Raw genomic sequence first — 18,068 nt, forward strand, 5'->3', positions numbered from 1 at the left:
TGTGTAATTGTTGGGACCTATCTGTTAGTAGAATACAGATGTATGGATAAAATTTGAGCACTTGGAAGATGCTAACCAGCCCATTGGTTTAAATAGGAAGAAGCAGATGGTGTCAAAAGGCTGGTTTAGGGGACAAGTGAGTGATTTGTTTGGGGGGGGGCTGATGGGCACAGAGTAACAATCCTCTTGTAATGCAGATAGAACTACTGTAATGGACATCCCCGTACTTGCACCTTCGGTGTCTACTGTCTGACGGAGATAGGTCTGCCAACCTGTTAGGCAGTGTGAGGGAGACATGCGTGCCACTCGGCTGTTTCTACAGAAGAGGGAACAAAAAGGTAGTATTGACTGTTGGCGAGCACTTTTATTGCACAAGTGTCTCACAATCCCTAATAATGTAAACTTACTTTTCTTTTTTTGTGGTTATGTAAGGTAGATACTTAAAAGTTGGATATTCCTTAATTCTGGTTGAGGGGATGCTAGATTGCTTCCCTTGTGCTGCATAGGTTCTAATGTTGGTACATGCTATGCAGTTCCAGCTCTCCTTTGAAGTCGCTTGAGAGGAGTGTCACTGTGCCAAGTGCATCCTGGATTTAATTCCATGTGCAATGCTTGTTACAGCAGCCGATCTCAGAAGGTCTGCTGTTAAGAGAATTAAACATATGTTTTTTTTTTAATTTGCTGAAATAGTTCAGATGCAGTTGCTTGGTTTGTGACAGGAAAGTGCCATTGTTTTTCTTAAAGTATACTGTACGAAGCAACCAGCATGAAAGATGGTTTCACGGTTCTCTTCTGTTTGTTTTATTGCAGGGGATCAGCATGGAAGTATCTTCAGCCAGGCTATCACAGAAGAGGAGGAAATGCTTTCCAGTCACCTTCTGCTGATTTCATTTTCAACTTTGACCTGGATGAAACTCTGCCCACTGATGAGTCCACCGACTCTGATGAAGATGCAGATTTCATTCTGTTTGGGAGTCTGAGAGGAAATGTGGTCGGATTGCGGTATTACACTGGAGTGGTATGTGCATTTGTGTGCTCTGTGTAGCACACTTTTTGGCAGTAATTGTTTTTATAAAAATGGCTGCCAGTTAGTAATTTTTTTCACTGTTGTATGCCTATTTGGTCTCAGAATTATTGACTAGTCAGTCCTGGCTTGGCCACCATTACAGCATTCAGAGTTTTTTCGCAGAGTGAAGCATTTTTAGTCCTTTTGTGTTCCAGGCTGTGCACATATACATATATTTTTATTTTGGCATTTTTTTTTTCTCTTCTGTTGTATGATGATGGCCCTCTGTTTCTTCCCTTTTACTAGAGCGATAGCCAACCAATAGAATTGTCATTTAAGCAGCTACTGGGTTTTTTCCTTGTATGTTTCTGACTCCACAGCACATGCTTATTACTGAGTTGAGGGTTCAATGTGGAATGGGCGACAGAGTGTGTGTGTGTGTGTGTGTGTGTGTGTGTGTGTGTGTGTGTGTGTGTGTGTGTGTGTGTGTGACTTCTGTGAATGACATAACCCCCTCAGGACATCTTTCTCTCCCTTTGTATATTATTTGAAAACATCATTTATTACCTGAAATTTAGGCCTGTTTTGTTACCATAAGTGATTTAATTGGCTACTGATTGTCCACAGTAATTTGTGCATTTTAAGCTGCTGTTTTGCACTGTTTTTGTACCATACCCATTTCCTGTATGTTTCCGAAGTGCATATTATAAGCTTTATTGATCTACATGCACCTGCCCGCTCAAAACGAATAAAAGCAAAAACTGCACCATGGCTATCTAAAGAGACGAGACTAAAAATTACCAGCATAAACAAACTATGGGCCCATTGACGCTCCATTAAAGGCCCCCATGATCATGTTAAATATAGGTATGCTAGGAATGAAACAAAAAGATATATTCTACGGGACCAAAAATATTTCTACTGTAATTTACAAACAACTAACCAGAGCAATCCACAGAAGTTCTGGGCAGGGCTGAACAATCTACTTCGCCTTGGAAAAACGTCTACACCTTTCCCTGCTGCCACCATTGATAAATCCCCCAGAGGAGGTCTCCAACAATTTTAACCATTTCTTTACTGAAACAGTTCAAGCCCTAGCTAGCCAATTACCTCCTAGCTCCCCTGGCCCTGATACCACTACCTCTAAAGTCCGACTCTTGTTTTCCTTCCAGCCAGTGTCCATATCGCTTACCATAACTTGATCAAAAAATTAAAACCCACCACACACTCCGCTGACCAGCTCCCCGCCGAGTACCAAAAATTAGCTGATGCCATTGCTTATCCAGTATCCATACTAATCAATTGTACTATAGCAGAAGCAAAAATTCCCACCATTTGGAAAACGTCCTACGTAATCCCACTACATAAAGGAGGTTCTTCTACAGAATTCTCTAATTATAGACCTATAGCTATACTTTCCCCACTTGCAAAGATTATGGAAAAAAGTATACAAAAACAATTTATGCACCACCTAATCCAAAATCACCTCATGGCAGATACCCAGCATGGTTTTCGTCCACAACATAGCATAACCTCAGCCTTAATGGCTTTTACCAATTCCATAAACAATAACTGCAACAGTAATCGCATATCCTCTGCCCTATTCTTGGATCTTACGAAGGCATTTGACATAGTTGACCACCAACTTCTGGTTCACACCCTGCAAACTTTCCACCTAGATACTAAAGCCCTTCTTTGGTTTACATCCTACCTCCGTGGGAGACAACAGGCTCTCCTTTGGCGGAACAAGCTCTCTAACCTATTACCATACACCCTTGGAATACCACAAGGCTCCATATTAGGGCCCCTACTGTTTTCCATCTTTATTAATGATTTGTATACAGTCATAGCAATCGTCAGCTGTATCCAATACGCTGATGACTCCACCCTGATTTGCTCAGCTACTTCTCTCAAAGACCTGAGGGCTGCTACCCAGTCCACCTTTAATACCATAGAAAATTGGCTCTCTGAATGTAGACTGTTACTAAATCCCAAAAAAACTAAAATGCTGTTATTCTCACCCACTCCTAGGTCTGCCGCCTTCACCTTCACCATAAATGGAAAAGATGGGACAATAATCTCCCCTGACCCCTCGACAAAATTACTAGGTGTCATATCTACACGTAAATCAAACAATCATGAACATTAATTAAAAAAAATTGGGTCACTGTGTAGAATAAAAGCCTTCCTAACCCCTCCAGCTAGGATGGCTATAGCTCGCTCTCAATTACTGTCAACACTTTTATATGCCTTCCTCCTTCTCTCCAATCTAAACAAATCTGTACTAAACAGGCTGTCAACCTGTTACAATCATATTGCCAGGTTTGCCACTGGACTGCCTTTTAAAACGCACCATTGCATCAACCTAAAACAGCTTGGGTGGCTAGAACTTCCCAGTCTCATCCAATATAACCTGCTGATCATGGCTAACAAAATCCTCTATAACCCAGATAATACACCAGCCCTTCAAAATATTATCCCCCCCCCACAGCAATCCAAGATCGCTTCAATCCTCGAACAAACTTCTAATCAACAACGCAGCTGGCGATGCCCTCTTTGCTAACGCTGCAGGCAGAGCCTGGAACTTACTTCCAGGTGATCTTACTTTGCTCTCCTTCCTGGGACAATTTAAAACTAAACTCAAACAACATATGGCATTTAACTGGCTTTGCCACTGCAACAAGCCTGGCTAACTCTCAACATGAATGTGAATAATCCAACTAACTATTTACTATTAATTTTCTTCTGACTATAACCAGGTGTTTCTCATGTTTGCCTATGTATTCTTTTGAAATAATACAAGTAATACAAGATTACATGAATGGTATTGTATCTGATACCTTGGAGCTCATCTCCTCGGGCCTCCACTGAAAATGGACATGGATCCAGTTGGACTATCCCGGTCAACAAATGTAAAATAAAATAAATAAAAGATTATTGTACATTAGTCAGCATTTCATAATCTGAAAGTAGATGACTTCTGGCTTCATTACAGTGTGTTTGTAGAGCAGTGATCTCGTATTGAGGTGGACAGGCTTGTAAATGTTCACAAACATGGTTTTGCAAAAGCCTCCTTTGACTTTTTGGCCTGATGACTACTGAAACCATGGTTCTTTAACATGTTCTGTGGATTATTATTGTGGCCTTTGGGTAGTCTGCCTTACATACTACAGTGCTCATTGGTTGGATTTTGAACATTTTTCTGTAAAATCATTATTTGTATTGGAATACCTTTTGTCACTGTAATTTTGTAAGGTTTTAATAACTGAACTTAATCTGTTGTGTTTCTGGATTTTAGTAACTTGCTGGTGTGTTATTTCATCCAAGATTCTTGTTGCCATGATCTGGCAGCACTGATTCATAAGTTAGGGCCATTAAGGTAGTGTACATATGTATGTGTCTTGTTTTGTGGTCTTCTCATTCATAATGTACTGACTGATGTACTGTCATCCTTTGTGGGCATATGGTTGCCATTTGTTATCTTGGTCCTCTTCATACCTTATGCTGAGAGGTTTGATTATTTTGCCATCTTTAAAGATGTAGCAGACAAGATATCACAGTATCTCTGTAGCACGTTACACATTATTTAGCAGGTTCTTTGGAAGTTAGCTTGAAAAGCCTATAAGTTGTAATAATGCATTAGTAATCTGTTGGTATATTGACTGCTCTTGGAGTTGTTGATCATTTTGTGTAACTGTTTTTTCTTATTAGCTTGATATAACTATTTGCAATTTATCTGCAAAAGCTCATCATTCTTGCTGGACATTTTAACAGTTTTTGATCAACCTGTTTTGTGGAGCTAGTAGCTACGTTTGCTTACAAGATTGACTGTGATAGAGCCTGTAATTGACTCTCTACCTTTTAGTACGTAACTTGTTTTCTTTTGTATGTGAAAATCAGAATCTTAGAGGTGGCAACTGGTCAAAAGCTGCCTGTTGGTGTTCATTTTGACAAGGTTATTTTATTTCATGTTGGGGTTATTGTAGTGCACCTGGAAAGTGAATTTCTCCTTTGGTTGAAGATTGTCCTGTGTCTGTGATGCCTATGGATCCTCTTTTATCAGCAGAGGCCAGTAAGTGAAATCTGTGTACTTTTGGCACTGCGCTCCAATATTGGGTCTGCCTTCAACAAGTTGGGCTCTTTTCCAGTTTTAGTGTTTTTGATCGTACCTTCATAGTTCATAATTGAAACCTGGCTGAGTAATCTTAAACCTGTTTATTGGCAGCCTTTCCTCTTAGGATTTCTGTTCAGAGCCCTACACGAGGAATTATTTGTGATTATGGCAGTGGGGGGCAGTATTTCAGAATCGTGTTTGAAATGGTTCGGATTCCTAGAGGGGAAACAATTTTGAAATAATGCAAAATCTCTATATATTTCTGAAACTAGTAACAAAAAAAGAATAGTGCATAAAGTATTGCAACAAATTTCTTAGAACAATCTATTATGACCCTCAGCTAAAAGTGAAAAAAATAACTCCTGTGTTCAGGAGACAATAAATTTACTTCTGATGTAATGACAACTTGATAAAGAAACGTATATGTTACTGTTGTAGTCCTCGTATAGACCAGAAGTTCGGTACAACACCCACAATGAAAATGGAGTATAATGTGAAATGGCAGAATGTGGCAGTAAAGGCATATGAACTAAAGCCTGTCTTTGAAAAGCATGTATCCTCTTGAAAGCATGGCATTAAAGTCTTGTCATATTGCAGCTGAAAAGTGTATTTCTTCTAGTGAAATATGTAGGGGTTTTACTTTTAATCTAATGACAGCCTAGTAGAGAAGTGTTCTGGGGCATTGCTGTGTTATAAACATTGAGCAGAAGTTCAAAATGGCACTTCATGTAAACTGGGTGTAATGCAGAATGTCAAAAGTGTAGCAGTGAACATCTCTAAACAAACTAATGTAGAGCATGTCTGCAAAACTCAATATCTCAGTTTTCCTTTAAGATTAAGATTAAAATATGAAGCTTTCTTAGAGTAACAAAAGGACAATTTACCTACCCAAGACTTGGATCCTACTCTTGGGAGTTTCATTGTTGGCACTACACTATATTTGACTTTGTATTAGTTGCTCAGAGAATTAGCTTGTTAGCCATGTCATGTTGCAAATGGAGGGGGAAAATCTAGAAAGTAGAAAATTTTCACTTCTGATTTTTAATTCTGGAAAAGGTAGGGGATTTTTACTTCTGTCTCTTAAAGAAGTAGCAGTTCGTAAGCTCTCTAAGTGGGGCAGGCACACAGTGTCAATCTCTAATCTAGTACAACACCCAGTGTGCTACGCTTCTAAAAACTCCCTTCCTTCTCTGCTCTGTATTAGTCTCAAAGGGTACCACTCTGTACCAGCCTCATCCTTTTCTAACTGTACTTTTGTTTGTTTCTTGTTAGTATATCTGTACTCTCTGCACCCCTAAGTGATGCACATTGTACAGTACTGTATACAGTAAATGTAGCAACATTATTGTAATTTTTCTTTTTCTGCCGATACTTTTCTTTTACCTTAATGCTTTGGCCTTCTGATTTTGATTTATGCCTGTAAGTCTTGGGCTGTGCCTGGAAGTGGTCCAGGTAGATTATTACTCTACCCCGCTCAACAAATAAGTACATTCACGTGTAGTGACAATTCGGAGAAGTATTCCAGGACATTTTTGAACTCTCTCTATTAAGTAAAACTTCAGACAGCAAAACAAACCACCCAACGGATGAACAAACCATTGCAGGTAAGCGGTAATACTACCCAAGCAAGAAATGTATAAACAGTGGAATGAAGCACGGTATCCTTACTCGTATACAAACAGCTCTGCAAGCTTAAAAATGAACAAACAGTCTTTAATTAGGTTAGCGCTTTCACTACTACTCTAGTGGCTTCTTCAGAACATACGAACACGGATTTGAGATGATACTAGACAATATTGGGCATAAGGAAGGGTTATATGTCAGAGACTTATATTTATGTAATTTTATCAGTCAGTGAAATAGAAATATAAGCTTGAAAGTAAAATCGAGGACTTTCACTTGTGTTAATTAAATGAGCATATCTAAAAATAAAGCTTTATGCATTAAAGAAACGTACATGGGACAGTTTTCAATAACATATGATAAGATATAATTGACCCCTTCCTGCCATTTCTGTTGGACCTCTAAATGTTTTTCGATGAATCTTCAAGGCCTTCTTTTTAGAAATATATCTCTGTGTGAGGATAGCTTGTTCCAAAGTTTACCAAAATGTAATGTAGAATTGAAGTCCATATTTATTTATTTTTGCAGTTTGTACCAGCTGTCCTTTGGACAAAAATTAGAAAGTCCATCATAGGAAAAAAAAATTGCAACATTTAAAATTTTCCTTTTATAGTTTATGCATGTCTTCCATTTTTGTCCACTCGTTCGTCGTCTTCAGCTTCTTGCCTAATTCACTGTTTTAATCACACATCACACATGGAGCATTTTACTTAACAGTGTTATGTTAATGGTTTGCAGTCTGGCCCTTGTGGACTGCTTGTGTTGAACGTGCAGCTTGTTCAGTTTAATATTTGGTTTGTACTTTGTGTTGCACTATCAGTCATAGGTGTAAGAGGCTTATGTGAGCTACACATTGAAGGTCTCAGGCATAGTGAGTTAACTTTTTGTCTGTTATTTTGTGGTATTCCATTTAATTTAATTTCTTCACGTCTTCTGGGTTTTCCATTACCTTGCCTAGAATGGACCCGATTCCTAAATCGGGGTACAATTTAGAACTCATGAAATTTAGTATCGTTTCAGTCTTTGTTAGCCAAGAGTTCTCTTCTCAGCACCCACAGTGTACCCAGAATTGCCTCCTTCAGCAATTCGTATGTGGTTACATGTATTTATTAGTATGTTTAATATATAACTGGAACTTCATTTTTTTTTCTTAGCCTTGTTGCTCCTACTACTATTGGAACTCATGTGTATCTATCTTCCACATTACTCTCATTTCTGCTTGCAAATCTTGGTATTTTATGATTTTTGTCTGTCTCTGTATATAAAATGCTAAATACTGGGTGTATCGATTTCAATGATCAATGCTACTTTCTATTTTTCTTCTTCCATGGACTACTGCATCTATTTTCTTGTATCTGTTTTTTGAATTGTTGGCAGTGGGGGATACTATGTGATATATAAACTTTGTTATTCCCTCTAATGTTTGTGGTTCACATCTCTAATGCTTCTCAGCTGCTTCTATATTGTAGCATTTTCACAATCCCAAGTGCAATAGTCTTACCACATTATTGTGCCTTTCGCAGTACTAACCCTCTCCCATGAGTGTATCATATCCAACAAATACAGTTGTTTCCAGTTTCATTTTACAGAACCTGCATTTGTCTGTTTCTCCCACGTTTCAGTTGACTTTGTAAACTGTGTGTGTGTGTGTGTGTGTGTGTGTGTGTGTGTGTGTGTGTGTGTGTGTGTGTGTGTGTGTGTGTGTGTGTGTGTGTCACCATTATTAACCACTCATCTTTTGATTTCTGTTCACTTCTCCTTACCCATTCCTGCATCAAATCTTGGTCAGCATGAGGTTATTTCAAAAGATCTCTATACTTGCTACAATGTTTGCAGTCTTTACAAATTTTCTTTCCTTCTCGTCTGATCCTTTTCCTTATATTAATTTTGTTTTTGTCACCTTCATATGCTGTTTTTTGCCTTCTGATTTAATTTCCATTCCTGCTTTGTTCTGAAATGCTTCTGCTAAATAAAGCAAAGATGCCGTCTTTAAAACTTTATCTGTGTTTGATTTGATGAGGTTAGCAGATGTATGCAGTCCTATGATTGCAGATCTATATATGTAGCCTGTTTTGAGAAATATAATCTTGTTATATACTGTTTTTTTTTTCTAATAAGCATGAAAAAGTTTTTTTCTTGTTTTTGTGCAGTTGATTCAGTACCTTTTGGGGCTACTCAAAACCATCAAAGCTATAACTTGGAACAAGAAGGGCAAATTAATTATTTATAGTCTGTACTTTTATTCCTAGCTGTCAAGGCAGCTTTACCCTTCTGAAGTGTTCCTTACTGAGCATTATTCTCATTTGTTCACATTTTATTGCCGATCGTTCATAGATTCCCAAATATTTACACACTTCCTCCTGATCAAGTTCCTTTATATCACATTCCTGTCCTGGATTGATATTTTCTTGGTATAATGTATTAAGATTGTGCAGAGTTAATTAACTTGTGTCTGGTGTACTCTGGCATTCAGTTGTGATACTGTGAATGTTATTTGATAGGTAAACAACAATGAAATGGTGTCACTTAAGAGGGAGCCCAACAACCCTTATGATCGAAATGCAGTTCGAGTGAATAATGTAAATGGAGACCAGGTAGGACATATTAAACGTGAACTGGCTGTACCGTTGGCCTACATTATGGATAACAAGCTGGCAAAAGTGGAAGGGTAAGAAGTATTAATGTATTTCTAAATTTACATTTTGGGGTTGCTGTGTGTAGCTTTTGGAACTCTTTCCATTGATTTAGTCTTTCTGTTTGCCTGAAAACGCAATTGTCTGATTTACAGATATTAATTTCATTTGAGATGCTGGTATTTCTGTGTAGTCCATTGTTATTGTTGGTGGCCTCTAAAATGTGTATTTAGAATTAAAGTATCATATTTTAGTGTATTTAAAGTTATAGCAAAATTTTCTATATGTGAGTGTTGTATGACAATTGAGTTGATCACCTGTTTGTGCTTTTGATCACTCTTTTAAAGAAAGTGGAAGTTTTTTTGCACATTGCAGCTCAAACTTAACTTCTAAAAATCCAATGGATATGCAGAAATGAATCCTATATGCTTACCATCATATTCTCTTGACTGGGGTGTTCATATCACTTTTGCAGCCCCGTGGAAAGCAGATATTATTTCTGTAAATTGTTGGAACTCCCCATTTTTTTCTAAAAGGTATAAAGGGTCAGGGAACTACAATTTCTTAATTTTTTTGTAAAGTAGATGTTCATCGTGTTTCACTGTTGCAGTCATTACACTTGGGTTATCCTGCCTTCAGGCGGTCCTGCAGTCGGCCAGAGTTCCAAAGTCTTGGTCCGGCGTCTGTTGCTGTCGCCTCTTCCCTGACGTCAGTGCGCCAGGGGTATATAAGATGCAGCCGATGCCATTTTCTTCAGTAGTCTTTCTTGCCGCGCGGTGCCCGAAGCAAAAGCAGTTCGCAAGTGCCGGCCGGCCTACTCCTGAGATTTTCGAAATCGAGTTTCAGAACCGAAGTCTTCAGTAAAGCCAAGTACCCCGTTGGGGAAACTTTTTCTTGCTCCAGACTGATGTCAGTAAAAGTTAACGATTGTATTTCTTGTGGGAAGCAAATACCTCATAAGGACTTCCACTGTTACTGTATTCCTTGCCTAGGCCCTGATCACGACGTCACTAGTTGTCTGATGTTCTTCATCTCACATTGCTGCAGTCCTAACACTTGGGTAGTCCGCTGTCCCTCGGTTGGACCGAATATCAGAGTATAAGGCTGACGTCGGTCAGGGCGCATTTGACTGACATCAGAACGTCAGGGTACAAATGCGCATGACCGACGTCATATCCTCAGGGTACAAATGCGCATGACCGACGTCATATCCTCAGTCTTTTTTGCCGCATGGTCCGATGCAGAAGCAGTGTTGCAAGTGCCGTTCGGCGTTCTGAAATTTTTCGAATTCGGAGTTTCAGACCGAAGTCAGAGTTGGTTAAGTACCCCGTTGGGGAATATTTTGGTTTTTTCTTGCCTCAGTGGTTTACCGGATGTCAGAAAAAGTGAATAACTGTATTTCTTGTGGGAAACAGATACCGCATAGGGATTACCATAATTTGTGTATACCTTGTTTGGGACCTGAGCACGCGTTGTTGGGTGCCGCTTTTGTGCTAGGTTTAATAAACGCACTATAAAGCGGAGGTTGGATTGTGCCAGGTTGGTCTTTGGGAAGCGGTGCAATTACAAAATGCCGTCGGATGCTCCGACGCCGGCTTCCTCAAAGAAGCGCAAGGACAAGGCAGTTAAACCTAGGTTAGAGGAGTCGTCCGAACCGGACGCCGGTTCTTTAGAGGCGTCAGTGGAACCGGTGGTTCCGACGGAGGCCTCTCTGGAGTCCCAGGGAGAAACTTTGATTTTAAAGGATGTGGCCTCCCAGGAGGCAGGGCAGGCTGTAGGGGCTTCTCAGGTAACTGTACTCCCCTCCCTTCCTAAGGGGTCTAGGCCCTCTCTTTCTGCTTCCAAGGCTTCTCCTAGAGGCAGGTCTACTTTAGCCTCTGTGGGTGTCACTCCCAGTTCTTCAGGTTCTGTGCCCAAGAAGCACATGCTTAAAATGGCAGAAGATTTAATTACTTTAATTAGAGGCTCTATGCCCCCTCCTGATAAGAGGCCTAGGATTGAACCAGTGTTGGGGGATTGGGAGCAGGCTTCGGATGTGTCTGAGTCTTCGGCTGAAGACTTGCAGGAGTATGCTCATTATTCTGATTCTGATGTGGATGACTCTACTCCTTCTGCTTCTCCTCCTGAGGATTTTTCTTTTTCAGAGACCCTTCACTCCATGAGAGAGCATTTTAAATGGGAAGGTCAGGACTTCTCTGATTCCAGGAAAAGGCTTAGGGAATTTTTGTTTTTACCCCAGCATAGGCCTTTGGCTATTCCTCCTGTTCTGAATGTGGTGGAAGATGTGTTTGCAGAGGCTTCTCTTAATCCTGATTCTTTGCCTCCTGCTCCTGTTAAACCTGATAGGTATTACAGGGTGCCTGAAGCTCATAAGTATCTTTTTAAAAGTCCTAGGGCAGACCCAGAGACTGTTAGCCAGGGGCCTAAGAGTGTTAAGGCTTCTGTTGTCAAGAATCCGGTTCCGGCAGATAGAGGCCAGGGCCTTGGATAGATGGGGAAAGAAAGTTTATACTTCTTCCACTCTAGCCATGAGAGCTTTGAATTGCCAGTTTCACATGTTGAAATATCAAAATTATCTCCTTTCTCAGTTGAAATCTAAGGTTGATGCTCTGGCGGAAGGTATTGATTGTAAAGAGTTACAAGATTTAGTGCATGTTTCTGAACAGGTGGGTAAGCACTCTTTGCAATGTGGTTTTGATGCTGTACAGGCCTCGTCTAGGGTAGCTGCCACTGGGTCAGTTCTTCGCAGGCATGCTTGGCTGCGGGATCAAAATTTATCTGACCATGTTAAAACTAGGATTTTGGATGCCCCTTTGCAATCTGATGTCTTGTTTGGTTCCCCTGTTGAGGCAGTTTTAAAGAAAATGGAAGATAAGGCTAAGTCTATGCAGACTGTTAAAGAATTTTTGCAGGTTCAGCCTCCAAAGTTTAGTAGAAATTGGCCTTCTAAGGGGTGGACGTATCCTTCTTATGATTCCCAGTCTAGGGGTAGATCTAGACGTGGCAGGGGCAGAGGTCAGGGCTCTTTCAGGCCTAGAACAGGGAGTTCCCCTGCACAGTCTTCAGGTGAGGGCGGGGGTCAGTCCTTTCGTAAGCAAACCCAATGACCTACCTTTTCAGCTGCCAGAACCTTCTCGCCTGGCAGCACCTTTGGGAGGAAGGTTGGCACTTTTCAGAGAAAATTGGAGTTTGATTACCCAAGACAGATGGGTATTGGATATCATACATCACGGTTACAGGTTTTATTTCCATACCTTGCCTCCTTTCAAAGGCATGCCAGACGTTCCTCCTCAACAAAGAATAGTGGCTCACAAGCAAATTTCTCTGTTACTTCAAATAGGGGCCATACAGCCGGTTCCTATGCCAGAAAGGGGCCTAGGATTTTATTCTCGCCTGTTCCTTGTACCAAAAAAGGGGAACACGTGGAGACCAATTTTGGATTTATCTATCCTCAACACTTATCTGGACATTCCCAAGTTCAAAATGTTGACATTACAACAGCTTTTACCTCTGCTGGGCAAGGATCACTGGATGGTAACTTTGGATCTCAAGGAGGCTTACCTTCATGTTCCTATCAGGCTAAGTTGCAGGACGTATCTGCGTTTTTGGACTGGGACTTCTCACTATCAGTTCTCTGCATTGCCCTTTGGCTTATCTACTGCCCAGAGTATTTCTGAAAGTTCTGGCTCCAGTGATAGCTTTCTTCAGGCTGAAAGGAATACAAATCTATCCTTATTTGGACGATTGCCTGATTCTGGCTCAAGAAAGGGACGAGCTTCTTCTTCATTTGGAATATGTGATAGCAGTGCTAAGATGCCTGGGGTATTCTGTGAACGAAATAAAGTCCAGTCTAGTACCCTCTCAAGACATGTGCTTTCTGGGTGTGAGACTGAATACAGCATCCCAGATGGCCTTTCTAACCCCGGACAAACAAAAGAATCTTTCCCTTTACTTCCATCATCTATCTCTTCAGTCCGGGCTGACTGCAAGGACAGTCCTTCAAGCCTTAGGGTTCATGGCATCTTGTATTCTGGTGCTTCCCAATGCCAAACTGCATATGAGGAAGTTACAGTGGTATCTCAAAAATGTATTGACACAGCACTTCCAGGATCTGGACACTGTCATTCCAATAATACCTTGCATTCAAAAGGAATTTTTGTGGTGGGCTCAGGAATGTCACCTAAACAAGGGACTCTCTGTGACCCGGCCAGAGGCGAGTCAAATTTTAACGACAGATGCCTCGGACACAGCTTGGGGAGCTCATCTAAACGGAAAGTGGATACAAGACAAGTGGCCTGTCAGACTACAGCATCTACATATCAACTTGAAGGAGATGTTAGCAGTCCAGTTTGCATTAATAGCTTTCAAGGATTTACTTCTTCCAGGGCAGGTGTTGATTCTAACAGACAACACAACTGTCATGTGGTACATCAACAAGCAAGGGGGAACACATTCTTATCCTCTATGCAGGCAAGCAATGATTTTGTGGGAGACTGCTCTCAGTTTACAACTAAGTCTTCAGGCAAGGTTTCTGCCAGGAGCACAGAACTCCTTAGCAGATATGTTAAGCAGACAAATCATGGATCCCTACGAGTGGAAACTGGATCTTCATGTATTTCAGAAATTGACAGTGTCCTGGGGAACTCCAGACATAGATCTGTTCGCTTCTCCACTAAACCACCAGCTGCCAAAGTTTTGCACAAAGAGGTTTCATCCCACAGCTTGGAAAGTGGATGCTCTTTCTTTCAGTTGGAAAAATCTTCATGTGTATGCCTTTCCACCTCTGCCTCTCCTCCCAAAGGTACTTCTGAAGGTCAGACAGGACAAGCCAAGGATGATTTTGATAGCTCCAGATTGGCCTCGACAGCACTGGTACCCATTACTGAGAAGTCTGGTACGGAAGCCTCCATGGCCTTTGCCTTTGATTCCTCATCTGCTGTCCCAGGAGGACAGTCATGTGCTCAATGTCAAACTTCGCTCTCTTCACCTAACAGCCTGGCATATTCTGTTTTAAACCATAGAGGGTCTCAACTTCCACAACAAGTTTTGAATGTGATTTTGGAAGCTAGAAGGCCTAGTACAAGGAAAGTGTACGCAGATAAATGGAAGAGATTTTTGTTTTGGAGTGCAGCTAAGGATTTGGATGTTTCTGAGCCTGATTTAAGTGTGGCTCTTCAATATCTTACTGAGTTATTAGACAAAGGTTTGTCTTTCTCTTCTATTAAGATTCATGCTGCAGCAATTTCAGCTCACTACGACTGTGACCCACCATTGTTTTCTCATCCTTTGTTCAAGCAATTTCTTAGAGGGGCAAAGAATATAAGACCCCCAGAAGGGCTCCCACTCCTGCTTGGGATCTCAATTTTGTGTTGGAGAAACTCACTCTACAACCTTTTGAGCCTGCAGCTACTGCTGAGTTGAAATTTTTGTCATGGAAGACTGCTTTTTTGTTGGCCATTACCTCTGCAAGAAGGGTTTCTGAATTGCAGGCCCTTATGGCAGTTGAGCCTTTCTTAATTTTCCATAAGGATAGGGTATCTTTACGTACTAATCCTTCCTTTATGCCTAAAGTGGTTTCTAGTGTGGCTTTAAACCAAACTATTCATTTGCCTACTTTTTATGCAAATCCCCAAAATAAAGGGGAAAAGATTTTGCACACTTTAGATGTACACAGGCAGTTGCGATATTATTTGGACAGAACTAAAGGGTTCAGAAAATCTCAGCAGTTATTAGTTTCTTTTGCTTTGTGCTCTCAGGGCAAGCCGTGTCAAAACAAACTATTTCTAAGTGGATTGGATTTTGCATTGCTTTCTGTTATTCCCATCATGGCAAGGAGATTCCAGCTGGGATTAGGCCTCATTCCACTAGGGCTACTGCCACTTCAACAGCCTTTTGAGGGGTGGCAACTAAGGATATTTTGGAGGCAGCCACTTGGAGTTCAGTGCATACCTTCTCTAGGCATTACCACCTTCCATTGTACTCTAAATCCAGGGCTGGTTTTGCCACTGCTGTGTTGCAGGGCATTTTGGCAGCTCCTGCTTCATCATAGTTTAGCCATCCTCCCTTACCTCTGCTTTGGGATTCTACCCAAGTGTTAGGACTGCAGCAATGTGAGATGAAGAACATAGTACAGTTTTGTACCTACCATAAATGTAGATGTTCGAAGATCCACATTGCTGCAGTCCAATTTACCCTCCCTCCTTCCCCTCTGTAGTTTGAGGTGGTTGTGTGGGTTGGGCTATCCATCTGAGGTATATTGTGTATATTGTATATATTGTATATATTGTACATATTTTTGGTGTTAGGTTGGTTGGTTGTTTAGCTGTTGTCTTTGGGTTTTGACCTTTCTTTTTAGGGTCTTCTGACATCTGGGGCAAGAAAATACTGAGGATATGACGTCGGTCATGCGCATTTGTACCCTGACGTTCTGATGTCAGTCATATGCGCCCTGACCGACGTCAGCCTTATACTCTGATATTCGGGCCGACCGAGGGACAGCGGACTACCCAAGTGTTAGGACTGCAGCAATGTGGATCTTCGAACATCTACATTTATGGTAGGTACAAAACTGTACTTTTTGTGCTACATTCAACAAACGCACTATAAAACGTCGGTTTGATTTTGCATTGCATTACTTTGGCCTTAGGTTTAACTACATAATGCCGTTGGAACAGCCGACGACCGCTATTCATAAAAAGCGCAAAGACAAGGAAAAGGACAGGCATCTGAGGTCCAAAACCGACGACAAAGCCTCTTCTAGGCCAGTCGCCGGTTCACCGGTTCTCAGCGAGGCGCTTTCGCAGCCCCTGACACCCGCTACCGACTTCCACGTGGAGCCATCTAGGCCTCTGGAAACTCAAGGTATTGGGCCTACGGAAACTATTCCCTCAGATGGGTCCGGAGCCGCTGTGCAGGCATCGGCTTCTGAGGGTGTTTTCAGACCTTCACAGCTTACAATCAAGTCATCTGCAGCAACAAAGGCAAAGTCAAAAACCTCTTTACAGTCAAAGAAACAAGTACAGCATTCTCCTGGACAGTCATCCATGCCTAAGAAACAGATGCTCAAGATTGCCGAAGACCTAATTACTTTGATCAGGGGCTCCCATCCCCCTCCAGATAAAAGGCCTAGGCAGGAATCAGACTATGAATCTTCTGACCAGGTTTCAATTTCCTCTGATTCCTCTTCAGACCAGGGATACTCTCTTCCTCCCTATGAGGACTCTGATGCTGAAGAATCTATCCCTTCAGCCTCTCCTCCTGAGGATTATTCTTTTGGGGAAACTTTACACACCATGAGGGAGCATTTCCACTGGGAAAGCCAGGATTATTCAGAATCAAAGAAAAGGCTCAGAGATTTTCTTTTTATTGCCACAGCACAGGCCCCTTGCTATTCCACCTGTGTTAGATGTTGTTGTTGATTTTTTCTCTGAATCTAGTTTGACTCCTGATTCTTTACCACCAGCACCAGTCAAGCCAGATAGGTACTATAGGGTCCCAGACTCTCATAAGTTTCTTTATAAAAACCCTGCTGCTGACCCAGAAACTATTTCTCAGGGTCCCAAAGGGATCCAGGCTTCCACTGCAAAAAACCCAGTCCCCTCTGACAGGGACTCCAGAGCACTGGATAGATGGGGGAAAAAGTTTACACTTCTGCAACCTTAGCAGTAAGGGCTTTGAACTGCCAATTTCATATGTTGAAATACCAGCAATATTTAATGTCTCTGTTGAAACAGAAAATGTCTACAAGCTCGGAATGCCCTGATAATAAGGAAATGCAGGATTTATTGCATGCAGCTGAACAAGTGGGAAAACACACTCTGCAATGTGGTTTTGATTCATTAGAGACTTCTTGTAGAGCCACAGTTACAGGATCTGTCATATGAAGGCATGTTTGGTTAAAAGAACAAAGTTTACCTGATCATGTTAAAGCCAAATTACTGGATGCTCCTTTACAGCATGGCACTTTGTTTGGTGTTAAGGCAGAAGAGGTATTAAAGAAAATGGAGGATAAGGCAAAATCAATGCAGACAGTAAAGGATTTCTTACAGGTACAGCCACCTAGATTTAGCAGAAATTGGCCTTCTAAAAATTGGTCCTTTCCAGTGTCAGACAGGCCTCAAAGAGGCAGATACAGACGCCCAAGAGGCAGATCTCAGCCACAAGGTTCCTACAGACCAAGACAATGAGGTGCTTCAACCCCCAAAGGAGGAGAAGACAAGTCGCAACCTTACAAGAAACAGTCTCAATGACTTTCCTTTACAGGAACCAAGCACTTACCTTTTGGCAGCTCCTTTAGGAGGAAAGCTAGCACTTTTTTCACAAAACTGGCACATTATCACCCAGGACAAATGGGTACTAAATATTGTCTCTCACAGTTACAGGTTCCACTGTCACACACTGCCAAGTTCAAAAGGAATGCCAGACCTGCCACAAAATCAATTGTCAGAGGCGCAAAAGCAGATTACTGCTCTCATGGACATGAGAGCAATTCAAAAAGTACCTCAGCAAGAACAAGGACAAGGATTTTACTCAAGACTGTTCCTGGTTCCCAGAAAGGACAAAGCCTGGAGACCCATACTGGACCTGTCTGTTCTAAATACTTACCTGGACGTGCCCAAATTCAAAATGTTGACACTGCAGCAACTTCTACCCATACTGGGCAAGAAGGCTTGGCTGGTTACCTTGGACCTCA

At 41.4% G+C, this 18,068-nt stretch overlaps 1 protein-coding gene across 1 annotated transcript in view; it reads left to right on the plus strand.

The window, feature by feature from the left end:
- Nucleotides 1-18,068, plus strand: part of HLTF (helicase like transcription factor) — a gene marked incomplete in the record, with an annotated part of 1,324,997 nt that overhangs the window by 81,317 nt on the left and 1,225,612 nt on the right. The window contains 2 exon segments of the mRNA XM_044070619.1: nucleotides 811-1,018; nucleotides 9,245-9,411. Coding sequence (XP_043926554.1) covers nucleotides 811-1,018; nucleotides 9,245-9,411 — 375 coding nt within the window.

Source organism: Protopterus annectens, chromosome 4.part1, assembly GCF_019279795.1.
Source record: "Protopterus annectens isolate FY-2018-M chromosome 4.part1, PAN1.0, whole genome shotgun sequence".
NCBI classification, from domain to species: domain Eukaryota; kingdom Metazoa; phylum Chordata; order Ceratodontiformes; family Protopteridae; genus Protopterus; species Protopterus annectens.